At 45.1% G+C, this 19,777-nt stretch overlaps 1 protein-coding gene across 5 annotated transcripts; it reads right to left on the reverse strand.

Moving 5' to 3' along the window:
* Positions 1–5,577: 5,577 nt before the first annotated feature.
* Positions 5,578–13,409, reverse strand: LOC119366194 (extensin-like). 5 transcript variants are annotated; one of them, XR_005175959.1, is made up of 11 exons: positions 12,928–13,409; positions 12,798–12,828; positions 11,889–12,017; positions 10,920–11,151; positions 10,681–10,810; positions 10,070–10,144; positions 9,201–9,653; positions 8,983–9,132; positions 7,762–7,891; positions 7,208–7,223; positions 5,578–6,302 (listed from the first exon to the last, which is right to left on the reverse strand). XR_005175959.1 is itself a non-coding variant. In XM_037631888.1 (5 exons), the coding sequence occupies exons 1-3, from the start codon at positions 13,357–13,359 to the stop codon at positions 10,955–10,957; spliced, it is 612 nt and encodes a 203-aa protein (XP_037487785.1). In that variant the 5' UTR covers positions 13,360–13,409; the 3' UTR covers positions 10,066–10,144; positions 10,681–10,810; positions 10,920–10,954. The 5 variants fall into 5 exon arrangements, 1 of the variants encoding a protein (XP_037487785.1); XR_005175956.1 differs by having other exon boundaries at positions 7,085–7,223; XR_005175957.1 differs by having other exon boundaries at positions 7,085–7,223; positions 11,889–12,020.
* Between the last annotated feature and the right edge of the window lie 6,368 nt (positions 13,410–19,777).

Consider the following 19,777-nt stretch of genomic DNA (forward strand, 5'->3'; position numbering starts at 1 on the left):
AGACACATCAATAACTTTAAGATCTTCATCATTATTTTCATGGAAACTACAAGAACACGCCTTTACAAAGCAATCTTTCTTAGCACGCAATCTAGCGGTTCTTTCCTTGCACTCGTCAATGGAAATTCTCATGGCTTTGAGAGACTCATTGATATCATGCTTAGGAGGATAAGATCTAAGTTTAAGAGAACCAACATCAAGCGAAAGTCTATCAATGTTCCTAGCCAAATCATCAACTTTGAGCAATTTTTCTTTAAGCAAAGAATTACAATTCTTTTGAGAAATCATAAGTTATTTCACACTATTCTCAAAATCAGAGGGCATCTTATTAAAATTACCATAAGAATTATTGTAGGAATTTCCATAATTATTACAGGAATTACTAGGGAACGGTCTAGAATTAAGTTTCCTCTATAAGCATTGTTTCCAAAACTATTCCTACCAACAAAATTCACATCCATAGATTCATTATTATTCTCAATCAAAGTAGACAAAGGCATATCATTGGGATCAAGAGGAGGATTTTTAGTAGCAAACAACTTCATAAGTTCATCCATCTTTCCACTCAAAACATTAATTTTTTCTATAGCATGCACTTTTTTACTAGAAGATCTTTCGGTGTGCCATTGAGAATAATTAGCCATAATATTATCAAGAAGTTTTGTAGCATCTCCTAACGTTATTTCCATAAACGTGCCTCCGCAGCTGAATCTAAACGATTTCTAGAAGCAAAGTTCAAACCGGCATAAAAAATTTGTATGATCATCCATAAATTCAAATCATGAGTAGGGCAATTGTGAATCATCAATTTCATTCTTTCCCAAGATTGGGCAACATGCTCATGATCAAGTTGTTTAAAATTCATAATATCGTTCCTAAGAGTGATAATCTTAGCGGGAGGAAAATACTTAGAGATAAAATCATCTTTGCACTTGTTCCAAGAATAAATACTATTATTAGGCAAAGACGAAACCCAAACTTTAGCACGATCTCTAAGTGAAAACGGAAATAACTTCAATTTAACAATATCATTATCCGTATCTTTCTTCTTTTGCATATCACACAAATCAACAAAGTTGTTTAGATGAGTAGCGGCATCTTCACTAGGAAGGCCGGCGAATTGATCTTTCATAACAAGATTCAGCAAAGCAATATTGATTTCACAAGACTCAACATCATTAAGAGGACCAATCAGAGTACTAAGGAAATCATTATTGGTATTGGAGAAATCACACAATTTGGTATTATCTTGCGCCATGGCAACAAGTAATCCAACACACAAGCAAACAGAAAAAGGCAAGCGAAAAAGAGAGAGGAGATTGGGAGAGAGAGGGCGAATAAAACGGTAAGGGTGAAGTGGGGGAGAGGAAAACGAGAGGCAAATGGCAAATAATGTAAATGCGAGGGAGATGAGTTTGTGATGGGTACTTGGTATATCTTGACTTGAGCGAAGACCTCCCCGGCAACGGCGCCAGAAATCCTTCTTGCTATATCTTGAGCTTGCGTTGGTTTTCCTTGAAGAGGAAAGGGTGATGCAGCAATAGTAGTGTAAGTATTTCCCTCAGTTTTTGAGAACCAAGGTATCAATCCAGTAGGAGGCTCCTCAAAAGTCCCACGCACCTACACAAACAAACAAAGAACTCGCAACCAACGCAATAAAGGGGTTGTCAATCCCTTCACGGCCACTTGCGAAAGTGAGATCTGATAGAGATAGTATGATAAGATAAATATATTTTTGGTATTTTATAATATAGATGCAAAAAGTAAAGATGCAAATAAAAGTAAATTGAAAGATTATATGATAAAAGATAGACCCGGGGGCCATAGGTTTCACTAGTGGCTTCTCTCAAGATAGCATACGTATTACGGTAGGTGAACAAATTACTGTCGAGCAATTGATTGAAAAGCGAATAATTATGAGATTATCAAGGCATGATCATGTATATAGGCATCACGTCCGCGACAATTATACTGACTCATGCCTGCGTCTACTACTATTACTTCACACATCGACCGCTATCCAACATGCATCTAGAGTATTAAGTTCATAAGAACAGAGTAACGCATTAAGAAAGATGACATGATGTAGAGGGATAAACTCAAGCAATATGATATAAACCCCATCTTTTTATCCTCGATGGCAACAATACAATATGTGCCTTGCAACCCTTTCTGTCACTGGGTAAGGACACCGCAAGATTGAACCCAAAGCTAAGCACTTCTCCCATGGCAAGAAAGATCAATCTAGCAGGCCAAACCAAACTAATAATTCGAAGAGACTTGCAAAGATAACTCAATCATACATAAAAGAATTAAGAGGATATTCAAACATTTCTCATAGATAAACTTGATCATAAATCCACAATTCATCGGATCTCGACAAACACATTGCAAAATGAGTTACATCGAATAGATCTCCACAAGAGAGGGGGAGAACATGGTATTGAGATCCAAAAAGCGAGAAGAAGTCATCTAGCTAATAACTATGGACCCGAAGGTCTGTGGTAAACTACTCACAACTCATCGGAAGGGCTATGGTGTTGATGTGGAAGCCCTCCGTGGTCGATTCCCCCTCCGGCGGAGCACCGGCGAAGGCTCCAAGATGGGATCTCGCGGATACAGAAGGTTACGGCGGTGGAAATTGTTTTTCGTTGGCTCTTTGGATGTTTTCGGGGTACGTGGGTATATATAGGAGGAAGAAGTATGTTGGTGGCCGCCTGAGGGGCCTAGGAGACAGGGGGCCTCCTATCTCCTGGCCGCCTCGATTGCTTCTTGACTTGCACTCCAAGTCCTCTGGATCACGTTTGTTCCAAAAATCATGCTCCCAAAGGTTTCATTCCGTTTGAACTCCGTTTTATATTCCGTTTTTTCGAAATACTGAAATAGGCAAAAAAACAGCAATACGGACTGGGCCTCCGGTTAGTAAGTTAATCCTAAAAATAATATAAATGTGTAAAATAAAGCCCATAAACATCCAAAAGAGGTAATGTAATAGCATGAAACAAACAAAAATTATAGATACGTTGGAGACGTATCAAGGCCCAACAACGTCTACAAGAAAAAGGTTGTGTAGTAGACATCAGGCAGCAGCGGCACGCGGGAGGGTGCAGCGGTGGCTCGACGAGTTAGGGTTTCGGCGTGACGGGGCGGCAACGGCGCAACAGGCGGCGCGCGATGGCAGCAGCAGCAGGCCAGCGCGACGGGTGGGAGCGGAAGTGGCGCGGTAGCACGGGGCGGCGGCGGCGTCATAGGAGGACGCAGCAGCGGCGGGGTGCACGACGGTGGGGAGCGGCGGCGGTGCGCGCGAGGAGGCACAACAGCATGGGGTGGCGGCGGCATCAGAGGAGGACGCGGCAGCGGTGGCCGCGGCGCGTGCAAGGAGGCTTGGCGGCGGCGGCGGCTTACCCTAGGTCATGACCTTCAAGATGATACCATGTAGATAATTTTTGTATTGATGGGATGACGGTGCATGTATATATAAGTACAGGTACACCTCAACCTCAACTATACACAACCAGGAGGTGGGCAACAATACGAAATACATGCAACACAAATACATACTCGACATGTATCAAGAGAGGGAGAAAGTTCAGAGTTATATAGGGAGAGTAACTCACTCAGAAAAGCGAGCCATTGTACAGAAAACAGAGCTGCTTCACCTGCCTGTACAAAACAGCTAAACTCTGAACAAAGGTTAGAACAACGAAAAACAGAGGAGTTCAATCTCAGCGATACACTCAGCCGCCCTCCAAGATCCCAGACCTTGTAATGCTACGGTTTTCTATATGATTTTTGAATTTATTCAGAAGTAATTCGTCGGGATCATGCATCCTTTTCTTATTTATCAAAAAAATACTAAAAAATATTATAAAGTGCAGCAGTATTGATCCAATCTATTGTTGAAATAGACAACTCGCACACACTACCTTTCCAAAAAACACCAACCACTATAATTTGATTTGTTAGATTTTTTGCTAAAATATCGGTATTAAGCCCGAAACTGCCAACGGATGGCCAGCGAGCTAAAAAAAGAAAGAATGGTTTATATTTTTCATATGCTCTCCTCTTATAGATTGGACGGACAAAGAACCAAGTTTTTCGATCACTTACTTCGCTCGCCCTTTTTTGATCGGTTTTTTAATGCAAATAGATTCAATGTAGTAATTTCTTTTAGCTTAAGTCCTTGGTCTTGTTTGGCCGGTGAAAGACTTCCTTTTGAAATGTTCTATTTCCAAAATTCCTAAAAATAGAAGGCAAACTTTCCACTTTCCGAAACTAAGGACGGGAAATAAGATGGTCAGCATATCTTCTAAATTAGTACTCTATCCGCCCGAAAAAGCTTGTCCTTCAAATGGATTTATCTAGCACCAAGTAAGTGCTAACACATCCATTTGAGAACAAGCTTGGGATGTCCAAAAAAGCTTGTCCCAAACTAGTTCCTTAAATGGATGTATATACCACTAACTTCATGTCAGATACATCCATTTGAAGGACAAGCTTTTTCGGACGAGAGAGTAATACTCAACTCAGCCCTTCCTAAAATGGAGTATTATCTGTCTCAAAAATAGGTAATTTGAGGAGTAATAAATAATTTCAGGAGTAATAGATAGGAGTAAATTAAATAAAATATTGATATAATTGAAATTGCGAAAGCAAATGCCAATTTACTAAAAACAGAAAAAAGTATCTAATCAAAATCGAAAGAACTTTTTTTAAGATTAAACAAAAAGGTTCACAAATAAAAGCACTAGTGCCACAACTAGTCCATAAATTGTTAAAGCTTCCATAAAAGCGATCGATTCTAACACCTCAAGGTCGCTGCAATGGAGGCCGTTAGAGTCTTAGAGATTCTGAGGTTGTGTTCCTTCCAACATATCTTCCACTAGTTATTTTGCCGCTGCATGCTTCGAATTTATTGCAAGTACTTCCCGTTGCGCGGAGTTGACTGTACCGACCCGCGGATCTGATCCAGGTCGGCGCAGGTGAGGTAGCAGGAGAGGATGGTGAGACTTGAGAACAAGGTGAGGAGCGAAGAAAGGACATGTGAATTCAGATTTCACCCATTGCACTGCTCAACGTTTACACCCTTCTGTATCGCTGTGGCGATCAGGTGTGGCATTGACCTGCGGCGCGACTGAGATCGTTCGTGGCGAACGTGCTCAGAATTTCTTCGATCTGCACTCTCATGATTTCAACGCCCCTGACAAGCAGGACCCGCAGGGCAGTGCCTCCACCAACAACCACGCTTCCCAGCGGCCCACGCGGATCAGGCGACCCAGCCCACGAACCAGCAGGCCGGAATGGACGCGCTAAGGCCCACTACGTCCACTACAAGTGCGAGCAACCAGGAGGAGACGAGCATCCAGTGGATCAGGCGATTCTAGACGGCAGCAACCCTAGCTCCTAGCTCCTCTGTTCTTCATGTATTCCCACTAGACTAGATAGGAAATGCGGCTTGCCGCACCCCGGCAGCAAGCTGCCGGGTGTATCTATATACAACCACCGAAGCATTTCAAGTATAAAAAACCACAAACACAAAAAGTTCATATAGAGTGGTACTCCTTCATGAGAGACTTGTAAATAGATAATATAACATCAGGAAAAAACATGCAAAACAAATGCTCAAAACCAGCATCTAATGCACTCGTATAAAAGCTCAAATAAAGGACTACATTTATAGTCTATAGTTCAGTAATCACACATACTTATGTAGTCAAAATTATGAAAACCTAATAGTAAAGGCAGGTTGCTGATATAAACCTGGAAGCATAAGAATGCAATCAGTCGCTGGAGAAATTCTCCGACCAGGCGAAAACCGTGAAAAAGACCAGGTTTCCCCCTCAATTTGAATTCCGCCTCCTTCCTCTACCTCCAACCCTCTTCCTCCCGGATCCAGAAGCTCCGCCTCCCTCCTCCACCATCTGCCCAGATCCTCCACCTCCCTCCTCCTCAGCCCTCTGTCCAGATCCAGCAGCTCCGCCTCCCTCCTCCTCCAGCAGATCCTCCGCTTCCTTCCTCCGCCATCAGCAGGTGCAACTCCAGCCAGCAGCAGGTCCAGGCAAAGGCAGGAGCAGCTCAAGGAAGAGGCAGTTACGGTTCCTGGCAGAGGCAGGTGACGCCAGCTCCAGCTCCGGCTCCAGCCCCAGCCCGAGCAGCAAATCCAGCTCCAGATCGTCCAGCACGATTATTCATGCTAGCTAGCTGCACAAAGCCATGACCTACGGACTCTGCTTCCTATTCTTCCTGTCGGCTCTCAACGGGCAGCACAACACCAAAAAGAAGCGAAGAAATAACATGAACACCTGATAAAGAAAGTAGTGAATCACATGTTGTAAATCAGTACAAAATAAATTAGCTATTTCATATCCAGATGTTCTATTTTCAAAATAACTCCTTATATTAGAGCTGATTCCATTTACATTTTAAACAAATGTCGAGGGAGGGGTTAATGCTACCATGATACAAGCATGGTATAGGTTGCATAATGGCATGTAAGGTAGCATGTCCCTATAAATTCAACCATCCAGGCCAAATACTTTGTATGAGTCCCAAATGGTTATTATAGCACAGAGCAAAATAGTACTTTTAAATGACAAAAATGGGCATTGCCAAACTTGTACAGAGTATATACAACGCACAAAATAATCCAGGGATCTGCGACGAATGGACATAACGGAGAAAGAAACTGGACGTCAATGCATTGTTTAGTGAGCAAGTAGAAAAATATAATAAACAGCTAAGAATGTGAAATGGAAAGTACGATAAGAATATAAAGGCAAAAGAGTCGTCTTGAATCATCACGTATATAAATAAGCATCAAGATGAGTATAACATATATTCATGAGAATTATCCAGTGGTGCTAATTATGGTTCAATATACTACTCCTTCAGACACCATGCAGAAAAATTAAGTATGGACTAAATAGCATCAATGAGCACATTCTTCTTCTCAAAGAAAAGTGTGCATTGTTATAGCAAAGACAAGAACTGTTTCCAAACAACAATGAGGGCCCTAAAAGGTCCAAGCTATTGTAGCTTGTACATGTAAACAGAAAAAGAACAAAGCATCTCAGCGATTATATACCATATTCTTCGTGTTTTAAATGATAGTTGGTCCCAGACATTCTTCCAAATAAAATATGAAACCACAAAAAACAATTCAGCTTCAGAGTGCATCGACATGGCAGTGGCTATATTGTTTTTATACCAAATTAAGTGAATCTCTGCAAAAAAAACATCTTATTAGCTAACAAAAACTGACCAACAAAATAGGAAACAAAATTACATGTCTATATGTTCTTAGAACCAGGAGGGGGCATGTAAAATCTAAAAATGAAGTGAATGTATGCACCTAGTTAAAAAAGGAGCATTCCACTTTTCTCTAATCTCATAGGTAAATAACATCAATGTAGATGTATGGATTGAGCTCCTCGAAGTTCAACCCATAACAGTTTAGTTTACACATGGATCGATTCAATTCTATCTGAAGATCAAACATTTGGCTACTCAATCGAATGGCTGAAAATCCAGGTGCTCTGGGAGGCTCAAGTTTGTGTGTGGTTGTAACAATGGGATGAAGGATCTTACATTGTTGTACGTGGAAACAAACCTCAATTAGCATTTCTTTAGATTTGGTCACATTCAGTCAATCCTTTCTCCCATGGCAAAAATAATTGGAAGTTGAATCACATGGGAAATAGAACATAATGGGAAATAAATTAACTCGTAGATGAAAAAACTGTGGCGCTGGGCGCGCTGTACCTGGAGGCCGCGCTGGTTGAGTCCCTTGACGGCGACAGCGATGCATCTCCCTTGGCATCAAGTGGGCAGTCGAATCCTGTTTAGACGCTACTGAAGACGCCCTTGCCGTCCATATATGAAATGAAAGAGCCTGCATTCATTGTCCAGATATGAAATGAAAGCTGCCATGAAGAAAGAAAAATATAGGCAGCATGCTCCTTAAAAACAACACAAACTATTGGATATTTTGCCAAAGGCACAACAAATCATTATACTATCAGCACCATTTATTCTTCACCTAATTCAACAGCGGCATAACACGCATATTGCTCAATATATCCAACTCATATATATCGTCCACAATCTCTGTCACTGCATCTGGCCTCTACTTAAATTGTTACTACTGTAAACAAAAAACACACTGCATATGTACCAAGAAAAGTAATCCTTGATTTTCCTTTGCATTGCATAATCAGATTTGTTCAAACAGTAAAACTAATCCAGCAATTTAAGTTAGGAATGAAACAGTATATTGGTTATTAACACCTATCAGGATGAGCGATTGAGCAGGACAAACAAAACAAATATTTTGCCTGTAGAGTAAATAGTACTAATTACACTGAAAGAAATCAGATCTACTTTTACGCAATTCCATGGCAAAATCAAGTGAGATTAGCCATAGCATTTTGGTCTGGGCAAAATTCTTGAACATGACTACTACTTACTCATCTAAAAGCACTAACTTGCATAGTGTTGTTGGAGAAGTCAAGGAGCCAGATTCCAAGAACATGCCAATAAAAACATAGTATGCTAAATGAATCTGTTATCAGCCTATATAGGATGTACGCTGCCAGGCAAGCCAGTTATTACATGCTTAACATGGAAGACCGGTGGTTAGTATCCAGGGTGCTTTAAACCGGTGGTTGCCGGCCTGGCACCAAACCACATAATCCGTGTTTGGTTTAGTCCCTAAACACCCCTAAATGGCACAGGTATAACATTTTCTTTATGCATGAATTTTGGTTTCGATCGCCATTTTTTTCTCTGAATGTTTCCAAGATCTGTTTTAGCATTAGTTTCTTTTGCAAAGAATAATGAATGTATACTTGCTAGTAATTAACCTGGAGGATCATGTACTACATCAACAAAAATCTAATGATCCAACGTGGCACTTACATATGTCATTCACAACAGCAACAAAAACAAGTTCTCTCAAATAAAAACGCGATTCTTGCATAGTACCTTGCTGTTGTAGGTAGGTATTCCGACTGGAGGCAGTAGAAGTGGACTCAGGAGCATGGCGCTGGGGATGTGGTTCTCTAGCCACCAGCAAGTGGTCTCCTCTTACTCCTTGTTCCTCTCCCGATCCCTACTCCATCTTCCATCGGTTGACTGTGGCCAAGGTGGCGGCGACATTAATAAGGAAAGGAGGGGATGGAAGAGAGCGAGAGGAAGAGCACCTGACACGGCGGAGCGGGGCGAGGCGAGCACGAAGAGCTGGGATCACCAATCAAGGATCTCGGTGGGGAGTGAGGAGAGCACCCACCAGACCCGGACGAGCGCCGGGGACCTGCCCCGGCCGCCAGCACGCGCCCGCAGCGCGAGCGCCAGCAGCGCTTCCCAGGCCAGCGCCTGCACGGCAGGCAGCAGCAGCGCCTCGGCCTCGACGGGCGCCGCCGCCGCCACGGCCTCGTACCCAGCGCGGCGAGCTGCGCCAGCAGGACGTAGACGCAACAGGCGAGGGCGGACCTGAACCAGGCACCCCCGGCGGGCAGCGAGGAGGCGAGGTACTCTATAATTTAGAAACAGAGAGAAGGGTGTCTTCTCGACTTCTTGTATTCATCTCCTCTGCCTCTGTCTTGTAACTGGGCCGAACCCAACACAACATGAACGGGCCTGATAGTTTTTATTGCCTGTATATAGAAACAACAATTTTGAGAAAAATGGATCAGTTCAGAGGAATACAAATAGCTGGCATATGTGCTAATTTTTCGATGCTTAAAATATCAGGAATCTAAACATCTCTAATAGAGCGGCAACCCAATCTATACAAGAGTGAAATTCTCCTACGGTCTTGTTAGGTAAGCAAAACATAGAATAGTTAAAAATATGTGATTATTACTATGAGCTACGTAAGTAATAGTAAACCAGAAGAAATAATTATGTTTGTTTGCTTCCCCTCTATATAAAGATAGTTTCTATTGTTCCAAGGAGGCATGTCGCCATCAAGTTTCTTTTCGGATTGACTAATATTGATATCAAACAATGATGCATATCATTTTAGAAGACTAAATTTCTAACAATGAAATGCATTCCTCCCAACGCTTACCTCCCAGTCTACAACGACTCTGATCCTGTAGTAGCAAGAAACGATGCTGAAACCACACACGGTCGACAGCGAAACCTGCACACAGGAGAAGGCATTTTAACTGGAACGACCTAAAATTATTTGCTCATGTTTCTATAATCCAATGCCCAATAACATATAGTATACAACTCATTTGTTGAGACATCATATAATTTATAAAAGCTCAAATGCGCATATTAAGCCACCAGAAGCCATTAGAAATGAATACAATAAGCATACAAAGACCACACTCTAAAATATATCTTTTTAATCCAATGGCAACATGCTATGACCACCTGCATAAATTTTTGTGGCACTTACAGGAAGATATTAAAGTAGCATGCTTGACCATCAATGCACTAACAATACAGTGGTAACTTATATCTTCTGTAAAATTAACCCCGTTATCAAAGTAACAGATACATGACTATTTTCCTAAAAAAAATGTACCCGATATAACTAAACTATGGTTCAAATGTCTACTCCTCAAATAATCAGCACAAGTTATCTGGAATTAAGGAATCAAATAGTAAAGTGGTAACAGGATAGGTAATATTGAGGAGGTTCCTGGTAATCTAGGTTTAGCGGACTACCTTGATGGAGTTAGGTGACAGGCCGACCACCGTTCTTGTTCGGCTCCGTGGCAGCCTAGGCATAATGGCATCGCCTTCCTCATGCGCGTAGGAGAGCCACAAATTGGTAACTCGACCAACTGTCTCAATCCTTAAAATACAAGAAAGAGTTCATTTTTTAAATATACTCCATTTATAAATTGGTGTATGGATTGCAGCAAAATATCAGAGGAGATGGTGGAGGAGAAGCAATGGCTCACCACTGCACCCCCATATCTGACCACCATCAAGAAAATTAGTTCAAGAGGAGGGCACTGGCTTGACCAACATCAACGACACGTGCCTGAACCACCGAAAATGAGCAAACGAGAAGGAACTTCAACTCCTCAAGTTTTCTATTTCTTCTTGAGTTCTAAACAATTGAATTATCTTTGCAAGTTTATCTTTCTCATTCATAGCCATTTATTTTGATTGCTGCATGTATGTTAGAACCTGCATTAAGACATTGCAGTTAGCAGATTCAATGATAAGTTATTATCAACACACTCCTGGTTCAGAATTGTTGGCTAAAACCAATATGCCAAAGAAGCGATTATTAAACCAACTGTCTCATCATCACATAAATGGCTGAGCATAAACATTAGCATGCAATCTGAGTTCATATATGTCATCACAACCATTTAGCAGTCACCTATCAATCTGCATGTTATGCACAGCAGAGGAAATGTAGATTTAATAAGTTTGATTTCATTTAGTAGGGAAAGTCATAGCTAAAAGACTGTCACCACCAAAATCATAGCTGCCACCGACCAGGAAACTCCATAGGACACAAAATATTGTAAAAAAAACTCCATCATGGCAGTCACAAAAAACTCAAGAAACTCCATAAAAGACAGAATATTGGCAACTGCACTATGCACCACATATTTGGATTAGAACATTGAATCAGTATGATCAGTATGCTGCTTCACCAGAAACAACGCGCAAAGCACATGCTGCATTAAGTTGACTAAGCTCCCCCCCCCCACCCCACCCCGCAAAAAAAACACCACTCCAAATCGATCTTCACCGTTAGACAGGAAGGATACATTTAAATTTCAGTTCATCCTCAGGCAAACAAGAGAGTTGAAGAAGAAAATCGGACGAAACTGAATTTGTCCATTCACAATGCTGTATAACCCTGCCACAATAATGAACATTGATGGCCACGACAATCTCAGAGCACCCACCGGAGGCAAGGAGAGGAGCTCATCCTGGTTGGTTTTGTAGCGGACGTTGAACAGTGCCACCACACGGAAGCAGCAGCGCCAAGGCGCCATCACAACAATGATGGCAACGGTGCTATAGTGAACTGAATCCTGCTACACAAGAGGAACAAGAGAAATAACAGTGAGTGAAGTTTCCTACTCTACTTTGGCTTAATTAATAGAACCAAAGTAACCAGTGTGAATGAAGCCAAAGGCATAACGGTGAGGACCGGAGAAATATGTCTACATGATTCAGACCGCATCATTGAACTACATATGAATGGCAGAGAGCCCCAAACCAAATTGGCTTTATTTATCAGGTAAGTGACATTAGAACAGAGAATTATCTTATCATCAAGTAAAGAGTGACATGACGACCTCTCCACGCCTGTTACTTGCTTGAAACTACATCAACTACCTACCAGCGCATACATACATACATGGGTTAATTATTAAAGATCCTTTAATTCCTTTGTTGTCATCGTATCTTATATCTGAACACACACACACACACACACACAAACACACACACACACACACACACACACACACACACATTTTTTTGCAGTGGATGCGGGGATTTTATTTGTTACTGGGAAGCTGTAAATCTTGCTTTGTTTTGACTCAAGGACCTTGTGGTTTGAAATAAATTCCTCTGCTTTCATTAATTCATTTGGGCTCCTCTCCTCTCCTCTGAAGAGAAGAGAAGAAATAAACAGAGAGGTCTCACTTGGATGAGTTGTTGTGTGATAAGCAAACAAATATTCTGCTAATGACTCAATTAAGGATATGAGCACGATTAGACCACACAAGACAAGAGCAAAAAAAAAACTGAATTGGCCTAGTAGAAGAAAGAGGGAAGGGAACAAAGATGAGAGAGGGGGAGGGGACCTTCCAATTCCTCCCTTGGCTGTCGGCATTGCTGTCGTTAGCCGTTGTACCAACAAAACAGAGAAGACGAGACGGGGGTCAGAGAAGAAGAAAAAAAGAATAGGAGGATGGGGTATGGGCGAGAGCTCACCTTGGCGAGCAGGGACGAAGGCTCCGTGTCCATGAGCGGAGCAGCAGCAGCGTCCTCGCCTCCCGATGATGGCGAGCAGCAGCAGTAGCAGCTCCTCTCGGCGATGATGAAGCGCGGCCGTCGCCTTTGGCCCTGCGTCGCCAGGGTGCAGCGGCTGGGCGAGTCATGGCCCGTGCCCCTCGGTGAGCGGCCGCGCGAGTCGTGGCCCGTGCCCCTCGATGACCTTGGGCCGGCAGCAGACGGCGGCTCGGCCTCCTCGTCAGTTCTAGGGTTAGGGGAGGGGAATGACAGGAGGAGAGGAGGAAAGGTGTGAGGGGGATGGGATCCTACAGGAGGAGGAGGAGAGGCGAGAGGGGGAGGAGGCAGAGGTGGCGGCCGGAGGGGAGGAGGCAGAGATGGCGGTGCGAGGAAGAGGGTGGGGAGCCATGGCATGGAGGAAGAGGAGAGGCGCGAGTGCGGGAGGAGAGGAAGAGGCTGCGGGAGGAGCGGCGCCTAGGGTTACACACGGGCCGCTGCATTTTATACGTCAGCGGGTGAAAAGACGACAATGCCCTCAGTGGGGCACGTGATTTACAGGCGGTGGCACCAGAAATTCCATTGCAGCAGCGGCAGACGAGATCGAACGGCGCGGATCGAACGCCGGTTTGATCGGACGGCCAGTACCAGTCCACCAGGACATCCGACGGCCACTACGCGTCAGGGAGATCGATCGAACGGTCCAGAATCCAAACGAACGTGGGAGCTCCATTTTGTTTCAGACTCTAACAAGGGGATGCAACAATTCCCCAATCTCCTGTAATTCGATCTGTACTGCTACTACTTCAGAGAGTGACCAGATCGATCCTACTCCACCCCGCTCGCTACCTAACACTTGGTATGAGAGACCAAATAGTCTCCCTCCCCGATCCGTTCTGGCGCACCTCATCGAGACGAGAGGCTTGCGGCAAGCGCGAGAAGCGATGGATCCGGGCGTCTCGGCCTTTCTTAACCTCTTCGAGTCCAAGATAGAGGCCGCAATCGACGGTCTCACCAAGGCCCAGCAATCTACATCGGCCAAGATCGATGACCTGCTTGCCTGGCGCCCGATCTCGAGCGTCGATTGGCGGATCTGAGCGACGCTGTCATGACTCTGCAGCACGCGCAAGCACCTCCTCCGGCCCGATCCAACGCGGATCCGGTACCTGAGAGCGCGAAGCAGCGATCCAGACTCAAGGGCCCGATGGCCACGGCGAATTCCACACCAAACGGGGGCCATCGGCGGCGTCCCTCACGACGCCGCCGCCGCTCCCGGCTAACGGTACGACCACTGATCCCACCACCCCAGTGTTGTTGTCCCCTTTCGGCCACGCCAGTCAGATGCTTGCTGGCCTGGGCCAGGCACACCCATCCATCACATTCCCCCAATTTTCGGGCGAAAATCCAAACCTGTGGAAAACCCTATGTGAACAATACTTTGCCATGTTTGGGATCGTGCCTTCCTTCCGGGTACCCATGGCAGCTCTGAACTTCACCGGATCAGCAGATGTATGGCTGCAATCAATCCAAAAGCGTTTAGGTGAGTTCGATTCGGATTCCTTTACAACTCTGTTGAGCACTCGCTTTGGCCGTGATCGCCATCAGATGCTCATACGCCAGTTTTACACAATTCGCCAGACGACTTCTGTTGCAGATTACATTAAAAAGTTTGAGTTGATTATCAACCATTTGAATTCTTACTATGATTCAATTCACCCTTATTATTTCCTAACTCGTTTTGTCGAGGGCCTGAGGAACGACATACGAGCGGTGGTGCTGGTGCAGCGGCCGCCTGATCTGGACACGGCTTGCGCCCTCGCGCTGCTTCAGGAGGAAGTGGCTGGCGGCGCGTTTGGTACTCCGCCACGACCGCCAGAAGTGCAACCCCGCGCAGCAGTACCTCTACCGCTTCCACCGCCACCGCCACCGGCGCGCCACACCGCGCCCACGGTCACCACCGATCGCCGTGGCACAGACGCAGCACGGGCTGATACGTCCAAGCTGAAGACATTGCGCGACTACAGGCGAGCCACGGCCTCTGCTTCAAGTGTGGCGAGAGGTGGGGGCACGATCATACGTGCCCCACTTCAGTACAACTACATGTCGTCGAGGAACTACTCGACATGTTCGGCATCGACAACTTCATCGACACACAAATTCCAGCACCAAGCACCAACGACGACGCGGTCATGGCGATCTCAGTATCCGTTGTGACAGAGGAGTCTCTGCCAAGGGATTCCAGTTGAGCGCCTGGATCCAGGGCCGCGAGGTGTTGTTACTCGTGGATTCGGGCAGCTCCAACTCCTTCATCGACGCCAGATTCATAGAATCTCTCACCGGGGTGCAGCCTCTACCACAGTCTAGGCGTGTTCGAGTAGCCGACGGCGGCGAACTGGCGTGCTCTTCTTTTGTGCCCAGTTGCGCCTGGTACTCACAAGGCCAGTAGTTCTTCACCGACATGAAAGTGCTCACTCTTGGCACCTACGACGCCATTTTGGGGATGGACTGGCTCGAGAAGCATAGTCCCATGACGGTGGATTGGCGTGCATGCTTCATCGAGATCCCTACACCAGCGGGGCCGCTCCGCCTTGTCGGACACGATGCTGCATCAACAGTGTGTGAAGCAATCAACAACATTCAGTTGTGGGGGCTCTGCAGCAAAGGAGCCATCTCTCATGTCGTGCACTTGTGTGTGGTCGCACCAACAACAGAGTCGTCAGCGCCAACTCCAGATTGTATTCAGCAAGTTCTCGATGAGTTTCCTAATGTCTTCGCCGAGCCAACAAGCCTGCCACCCCGGCGCGCCTGTGACCATCGAATTCCTCTCATCCCGGGTGCACAGCCAGTGAACATACGGCCGTACCGTCACAAGCCAAAGCTGAAAATGTGAAATTGAAGCCCAAGTGGAAGAACTGCTGCATTCCGGGATCATTCAGAGAAGTACCAGCCCATTTTCATCCCTAGTCATTCTGGTTAAGAAGAAGGACGGGACATGGCGCTTGTGCATCGATTACAGACATCTCAATGCACTCACTGTAATCGCCAAGTATCTTGTTCCCATCATTGAAGAACTCCTCGACGAGCTCCATGGTGCAGCATGGTTCTCTAAGCTGCATCTCCGCGCCGGATATCACCAGATCCGGCTGGCACCCGGAGAGGAGTACAAGACCGCATTCCAAACTCACCAGGGCCATTTCAAATTCAAGGTGGTTTCCTTCGGGATCGCGGGTGGCCCGACCACCTTCATTGGAGCTATCACGACTTCTCTCAAGCCACTCAACCGCGCCCGTGTGCTATCTTTCTTCGATGACATCCTCGTCTTCAGCAAATCACTGCAAGAACATGTCGACCACCTACGACAAGTACTAACTCTGCTTCGCCGGGATAGCTAGAAAGTGAAACGCAGCAAGTGCGCTTTCGGGAAGCAGCAGATCTCTTACCTGGGTCATACCATCAGTGCACACGGGGTTTCCACTGACCCGTCCAAGATCGAGTCAGTGACAAATTGGAAAACTCCCACTGATGTCAAAGGAGTGCGCAACTTCTTGGGGCTCGCGGGATATTACCGTCGTTTCGTCAGAAACTTCGGGGTCATCGCGCGGCCACTATTCAATCTGCTCAAGAAGGGAGTCCCATTCATTTGGACATCAACCACAGATACTGCATTCCAGGTGCTCAAGCAACAGCTGATCTCGGCCCCTATCCTCGCGTTGCCCAACTTTCAGCAACCATTCACAGTCGAAACAGACGCAAGTGATCGCGGCATTGGGGCCATCCTGCAACAGCAAGGACATCCGATCGCATTCATGAGAAAAGCACTCAGCCCAAGATACCAAGGACTATCAACGTACAAGAAGGAGTACTTGGCTATCATTGTAGCGGTTGATCAATGGCGCCCGTACTTACAGCACACAGAATTTGACATCTTAACTAATTAGAAGAGTCTGGTTCACTTGGAAGAACAACGTCTCACAACCCCGTGGCAGCAGAAGGCATTCACCAAGCTCCTTGGTTTGCGCTACCGAATTCGTTACAAAAAGGGCATCGAAAATGTGGGTGCAGACGCCTTGTCAAGAGCCAATCCAACTGATACGTTGGCGACTGTTACTTCTTGCCTACCAGCATGGTTGGAGGACGTGATCAATAGTTACAACAACAACCCCCAGGCCACTCGACTTCTGGAGCAACTTGCTGTCAAAGAGGATCCAAAGAAACGATTCTCCCTTCAACAAGGAATCATTCGTTTCCGCGGCAGGATATGGCTGGGGGGAGCACACAGATGCAACAAAGGATCATCGAACTTTTCATGACAACGCTATTGGGGGACACTCAGGATTCCCTGTAATATACAGGCGCATTTGCCTGGCCAAAGATGAAAGCACAATTCTTGCAGTATGTGCGGTGCTATCAAGTGTGCCAGCAAGCCAAGCTGGACCGCCACTACTAGGAAAAGTAGGCAAAACAGGTGCGCCACTAGCACCACGCCATTAGAATTTTTTACTAATGGCGCACATGTGGTGCGCCATTAGTATACCAGATACTAATGGCGCATCAGGCAGTGCGCCATTAGTATAGCCCACGATGCGCCATTAGTATACCAGATACTAATGGCGCACCACATAGAAGTGCGCCATTAGTAACAAAATAATTTTTATTTTTTTTTCAATTTTTTTTCAATTTTTTCTTAATCTCGAGTCACTATGGCTTAATCTCAGGTCAATATGCTTAATCTCGGGTCAAACCACACTCTATCGTCAAACTTCCCGGAAGGTCACCCATCCTCACACTACTCCAGCCCAAGAACGCTTAACTTCGCAGTCCGATCCAACCCCAGCACCACCTCACTTCACAGGCACTTGATGATATATCTATCATATCAATCATATTAAACCTTGTTGATGTCTAGGACTTTGTTCATGTTCATGAGTATGATGAAATTTTGAAAAAATATTTCAAACTTCCCGGTCATATTACGTATCATATTTTGAAAAAAAAAATCCAAATTTTTTCTCCATTTTTTCTCTATAGATCTTAAAAGCCCCATAACTTTTTTTGTTAGGTTTTTTGGGATTTTGAAAATGTTTAACGGGGTTCCCCATGTTAAATTCGGATGTAACTTTTTGAGTAGATGATTTTTCATATAAAAAACTTTTTAATCCGAGGTCGTATGCAAAAGTTATGCCCATTTTACAAATTCCAGAGAGATTTTGCAAATAAAGTCGAAATTCATATTTGTAAATTTTCCCAACAAGTAGACCACATATCACATGGGAAACTTATTTTCTTTTATTTTTTTTGACATTTCCATCATTTTCTTTTATTTATTTTTAAACTGAAAAGACGGTTCGGGGGGTGCATTCGGTGGAATTTTTGGGCCAACTTAGTAACGACGCACCGTGGGTGTGGTGCGCCATTACTAGTTAATGGCGCACCACACCCACGGTGCGCCATTACTAGTTTTGAAAAGAAAAATAGAAAAAACTGATTTTTTTTTAAATTTAGTAATGGCGAACAAGTAATGGCGCACTGTCCACCGGTGAGCTATTACTAACATTTTTTTTTCAAAACTACTAATGGCGCACCGTGGGTGTGGTGCGCCATTACTATGTCAACTAGTAATGACGCACTATCCCACGGTGCGTCATTAGTAACAATTTTTTTTATTCTTTTTTCCAAAACTACTAATTGCCCACCATACACCAGGTGCGCCATTAGTAATATATTACTAATGGTGCACCTGTATGTGGTGCGCCATCATCTATAACCGTTTTTCTAGTAGTGCGTGCTGCTTCTCCAGGTTTGCTCATGCCACTCCCGATTCCCAAGCAACCATGGGACATGATTTCCATGGATTTCGTGGATGGCCTTCCGCAATCCAGTAAGTTCAACTGCTTGCTAGTCATTGTGGACAAACGCACCAAATTCGCGTACTTCCTGCCGCTTGCGCATCCATACACTGTTGCATCAGTGGCTCAACTGTACCTGCATCAAGTGTACAAAATCCACGGTCTGCCTGGTGCAATAGTTTCAGACCGAGACCCAGTCTTCACAAGTCACTTCTGGCAAGAGCTGTTTTGGGGGGCAGGTACGGAACTCAAACTAAGCACTGCAAACCACCCCCAAACTGATGGTCAGACGGAGCGGGTTAATCATTGTGTTGAAACGTTCCTCCGTTGCTTCACACAAGCATGTCCGCGCAGATGGAGTTTCTGGATCCCTCTTGCTCAATTTTGGTACAACAATGCTCATCATTCCGCATTGGCATGACGCCATTCAAGGCCATGTTCGGGTATGAGCCGCGCCATTGGGGCATCTCTGCTGACAACATTTGCTCAGTTCCCGCTCTTCAATCGTGGCTGGACGAGCGCGCCACTGTCCAGAGCCTATTGCAGCAGCACCTTAACAGGGCACAACAAGTGATGAAGGAACAAGCCGATAAGAAGCGCTCCTTTCGGGTATTCGAGGTGGGTGACAAAGTTTATCTCAAGCTCCAACCATATATCCAATCATCGGTGGCCCCGAGGGCAAACCACAAACTCCAGTACAAGTTCTATGGGCCTTTCCCGATCATCGCCAAGATCAATGAGGTGGCGTACAAGCTACAACTTCCCCCTCATGCTATGGTGCACCCAGTGTTTCATGTCTCCCTCCTCCGTCGCGCCCTTGGCCCTGGTATGTCAGTCGAACCTCAACTGCCACATTGTACTGACGACCTCGCTGTACCCGTAGCAGTCCTTCAAACCAGATGGCGCAAGCAAAAGGATGGCATCCGCGAACAAGTGAATATACAGTGGTCTAACTCCACAACTCTGGGCACTACCTGGGAAGACAAGGA

Source organism: Triticum dicoccoides, chromosome 2B, assembly GCF_002162155.2.
Source record: "Triticum dicoccoides isolate Atlit2015 ecotype Zavitan chromosome 2B, WEW_v2.0, whole genome shotgun sequence".
In the NCBI taxonomy this organism is placed as follows: Eukaryota; Viridiplantae; Streptophyta; class Magnoliopsida; order Poales; family Poaceae; genus Triticum; species Triticum dicoccoides.

Bases quoted from the DNA above. Each gene is read 5' to 3' on its own strand.
- LOC119366194 (XM_037631888.1), bottom strand. From the start codon at position 13,359: ATGCCATGGCTCCCCACCCTCTTCCTCGCACCGCCATCTCTGCCTCCT. The intron at 12,021-12,927 runs GTGAGCTCTCGC...CCTCTTGTGTAG, and splicing joins CTTCGTCCCTGCTCGCCAAG to CAGGATTCAGTTCACTATAG. The intron at 11,003-11,888 runs GTGGGTGCTCTG...TCGGTGGTTCAG, and splicing joins AGCTCCTCTCCTTGCCTCCG to GCACGTGTCGTTGATGTTGG.